This window comes from Perkinsus marinus (assembly GCF_000006405.1).
Source record: "Perkinsus marinus ATCC 50983 genomic scaffold scf_1104296971472, whole genome shotgun sequence".
NCBI lineage: Eukaryota > Perkinsozoa > Perkinsida > Perkinsidae > Perkinsus > Perkinsus marinus.
The window spans coordinates 1-3,986 of NW_003202081.1; the positions used below are offsets into that span (position 1 = coordinate 1).

A 3,986-nucleotide genomic window follows, 5' to 3' on the forward strand; every position below is an offset into this window, starting at 1 on the left:
CGGATCACAGCTTGTTGGATCCGGTGCCGGGCGTGGACCCGAGAGCTTCTCTTTCCCTAGCCTCAGCCTTCCTCCTCAGAGGTGTGTTTAATGCGGGTCTCATAAACTACGCTCCGCTGCTCAGGTGAATGCTCTTTGAACGACGTTAACCGTAATGTGAGCCGGATCAAGAAGACTCTGAATCGACCTGCTTACCTTGACGACTGCTATAAGATCGGTATTTGCAACGTGTTGCCCACATCCATCAGCACAGCTGCTGGGAGAGGCCGCAACAGCGCATTTCCGTACGGCATGTGCTTCCTGGTTGGTTATACGACGACCTTGCCTTCAGGTACTCGCTGTTGTCTCTGGTGAATAGCTGTGGTATCCGACCCGTGTTCGAGAAGATGCACGCGAATTTCTGGCGATTATATAAACGGAAAGCACACGTTCACCACTACACCGAGTATGCATCCTCACTCTAGTCTCGTGTGTGATTCCTACCAGGTACATGGATCAAGACGTGTTTGAAGAAGCACGCCACACTTTACGTTTCATGATGGACGATTATACGGAGGAAAAGTATACCGACTCTTCGGTTCGCGCTGAAGCCATTCAGAATACCACTCTTAAAGGGATTCGGAGAGAGTTCGCATTTGGACGATTATTGCCACGCATGCTCGTATAGTACAGTTCTCACAAGAAAATGATCTGAGCTATTTCGTTGTTGATAGCATTATACTTTTCTCCATCACAAGGATTAGTCTCAGATAGTGTGTAAGAGATCGGCATCAGGAACACCTTAACCGAAACGAGGAATTCCAAATTAGACACATATCATCATCGACAACCACTCTCACAATAAGAACAATGCATCTCAGAAGGTGTGTAACGATCGGCATCGACATGGGTCTGACCGAAACGAGGAATTCCAGTTTAGACACGTTTCATCATCGATGCTTCCACCAGTTATATCTCGTCAGAATGGTGTGTACTCAATCAGCATAGAGCAGGGAGCCCTCACTGAAACGAGGAATTCCAATTTAGACACTTTTCATCATTCGAGACTGGTCATTTTGGTTGTCAGAGTAGCTTTACTCGACACACAACGCGCGCTGTGATTCTGAGCACGAAAAGAAACCACTATGAAAACAGTGTTTACGAGAAGGAACAGGAAGACACACTTTACAGCTCATCAGGAGAGTCGTAGTCATAGTCATCGTCATCGTCATCCTCTTCATCAGCGGCACCAGCGTTGTAGTACTTGGAAACGATAGGTGCACAGACACTCTCGACTTCCTTCTGCTGGTCCTTGATCTCATCAGGCTCCGCAGTCTCACCGTTAGCCTGGAGCCACTCCTCACCATCACTAACAGCATCGAGAACCTCGTTCTTCTCATCCTCGTCCATCTTATCACCGAGACCATTGAAGGAGCCACTGCCTTCGACCGCAGACCGCATAGCACGTAAGTAGCCATCAAAAGCATTCCTAGCGTCGAGACGCTCCTTGACCTTCTTATCCTCTTCAGCGTACTTCTCAGCATCCTTGATCATAGACTCGATCTCATCCTCACTAAGACGGCCCTTGTCGTTGGTGATGGTGATCTTCTCGGATTTGCCCGTCCCCTTATCCTCAGCCTTAACGTTGAGAATACCATTAGCGTCTATCTCGAAAGTGACTTCGATCTGAGGCTGTCCTCGGGGAGCCGGAGGGATTCCCGAGAGCTCGAACTTGCCAAGCTGATGGTTATCCTTGGTAAGAGGACGCTCACCCTCGAAGACTTGGATGCTCACAGCGGGCTGATTGTCCTGGTAGGTGGAGAAGGTCTGGGACTTCTTGGTCGGAATAACAGTGTTACGACCGATGATCTTGGTCATGACACCACCAACAGTCTCGATACCAAGAGTAAGAGGAGTCACATCCAGCAATAGAAGATCTTGACCAGCCTCGCCCTTCAAGATACCACCCTGGACGGAGGCACCATAGGCAACAGCCTCATCGGGGTTGATGCCGCGGTTGGGCTCCTTGCCATTGAAGTAGTCCTTGATCAAGGATTGGATCTTGGGGATGCGAGTAGAACCACCGACAAGAACAACCTCATCGATATCGCCCTTGCTCATACCGGCATCGGAAAGGACGGTCTTTACAGGACCCAAAGTATTCTTGAACAAATCAGCATTGAGCTCCTCGAAACGAGCTCGAGATAGAGTCTCAGAGAAATCGATACCATCCATGATATTCTCGATCTCAATGCGGACCTGGTGGGTCGAGGAGAGAGCGCGCTTGCCCTTCTCGACCTCACGACGAAGCTTCGCCAAGGCACGCTTGTCAGTGCGAAGATCCTTGTGATTCTTCTTTTGGAAAAGCTTGATAAAATGATCCATAACACGCTGATCGAAATCCTCACCACCAAGATGAGTATCACCAGCAGTCGCAACCACCTCGAAGACGCCATTATCAATAGTCAGCAATGACACATCGAAAGTACCACCACCAAGATCATACACGAGAATGTTCTCCTCGTTCTTCTTATCAAGCCCGTAAGCGATAGCTGCAGCCGTGGGCTCGTTGATGATACGGAGGACGTTCAAACCAGCGATGGTACCGGCATCTTTAGTAGCTTGTCTTTGAGCATCATTGAAGTAAGCTGGTACGGTGATAACAGCGTTCTTAACCTCGCTGCCCAAGTAGTTCTCGGCAGTCTCCTTCATCTTACCCAATACCATAGCAGAGATCTCCTCAGGGTTGAAGTACTTCTCCTCACCCTTGTTCTCGACCTCAATAATAGGCTTGTCGTTCTTGTTGGTGATCTTATACGGTAGCAACTTCTTATCCTTCTGAACGGTCTTGTCGTTGAAACGACGACCGATGAGCCTCTTGACATCAAACACGGTGTTGTGAGGGTTCACAGCAGCTTCGTTCTTAGCAGCTTCGCCAACGAAGCGCTCATCCTCCGAAAAGGAGACGTATGAGGGGGTAATACGGTTACCCTGATCGTTGGGGATGATCTCGACACGGCCGTTCTTGTAGACTCCTACACAGGAGTAAGTAGTACCCAGATCGATACCAACTACGGGGCCGTCGATGTTTTCACTACTGTCCTTGGCCCCTACGACAGAGGTTGCCACTAAGGCAAGCGCAGGTAAAAGGAACTTCATTGATACGATCAATGTTGAATAGCTTGAGGAGTATGAGGACAGCTTCGACAGTTGCGCGCGCCATACTAATCGATATATATGTCGAGCCTCCAAACTCTTCAAACTGTGCCCGTTCGTGAGCCAGTACTACCCACTACCCAATGGGTAATACCCATAGAGATAACCGGTACCTAATTGATCTGGTGATATTCCATCATCATCATATTTCCTCCTGGGAAAATGGAATTCTTGGGGAGGGTTTGAATTGCTGTTGCTTGAGCGACAGCAATTCCTATCCTGCATACTCAGTCTGCAGCCAATGCTACTCTGACCTATTTTATAGTGCCAAAGAATTGTGACAATTGCTGACCATCCTCTCGACATCACGTTCAAGTACGGCATGGAGGTCTTGGATGCGTTCTTTCCTTCTCTGTTGTACTCAGTACCACAGTTGCAGTTCCTGTATGAGTTCACTGTTCTAGTTGTTTCATATAGCGTGTCTTGATACACCAACAACTGCTTCTAGGTTCCACCTTCAACAGCTCGGTATGACGTCCTCGGGTAAGCATCCTGTCCTCGTCTACCGCTGCGCCGCGAAATTAGGATTAGTAGGAGTATTGGTACTGGCTTTCAGAGGACCGTATAATGATGTACTACATTAATTTGATCGCCGAGTCCGAGAAGCGGGAGAAGGAACTGCAGCGCTCCGAGGAGGACCGTCGAAGGCTACGTGTTGGCAACCCTCCAGGAATCGATGACCGGTAGGTTGCTCGAGCTAAGCGCGCTTAGTGGGTTTTGTAGGTTGGCTGGTCTGCAGAAGACTCGACATGAGCACATAGAAAAGAAAAGAAGAGGACTTCATCCCCCTC

The 3,986-nt window shown here is 48.9% G+C and overlaps 3 protein-coding genes across 3 annotated transcripts; 2 read left to right on the forward strand and 1 right to left on the reverse strand.

The window, feature by feature from the left end:
- Positions 1 to 124: 124 nt before the first annotated feature.
- On the forward strand, positions 125 to 284 carry Pmar_PMAR014307 (hypothetical protein; the record flags this gene model as incomplete). The annotated part of the gene is made up of 1 exon (XM_002766835.1): positions 125 to 284. A coding segment is annotated over one exon (160 nt), but the record flags the coding sequence as incomplete, so codon positions are not given.
- Positions 285 to 331: 47 nt separating this feature from the next.
- Pmar_PMAR014308 (tubulin beta chain, putative) lies at positions 332 to 667 on the forward strand (the record flags this gene model as incomplete). The annotated part of the gene is made up of 2 exons (XM_002766836.1): positions 332 to 445; positions 487 to 667. Coding segments are annotated over 2 exons (295 nt in total), but the record flags the coding sequence as incomplete, so codon positions are not given.
- Positions 668 to 1,164: 497 nt separating this feature from the next.
- Positions 1,165 to 3,138, reverse strand: Pmar_PMAR014309 (heat shock protein 70 precursor, putative; the record flags this gene model as incomplete). Its single annotated transcript, XM_002766837.1, has 1 exon — positions 1,165 to 3,138. The coding sequence occupies one exon, from the start codon at positions 3,136 to 3,138 to the stop codon at positions 1,165 to 1,167; it is 1,974 nt and encodes a 657-aa protein (XP_002766883.1).
- Between the last annotated feature and the right edge of the window lie 848 nt (positions 3,139 to 3,986).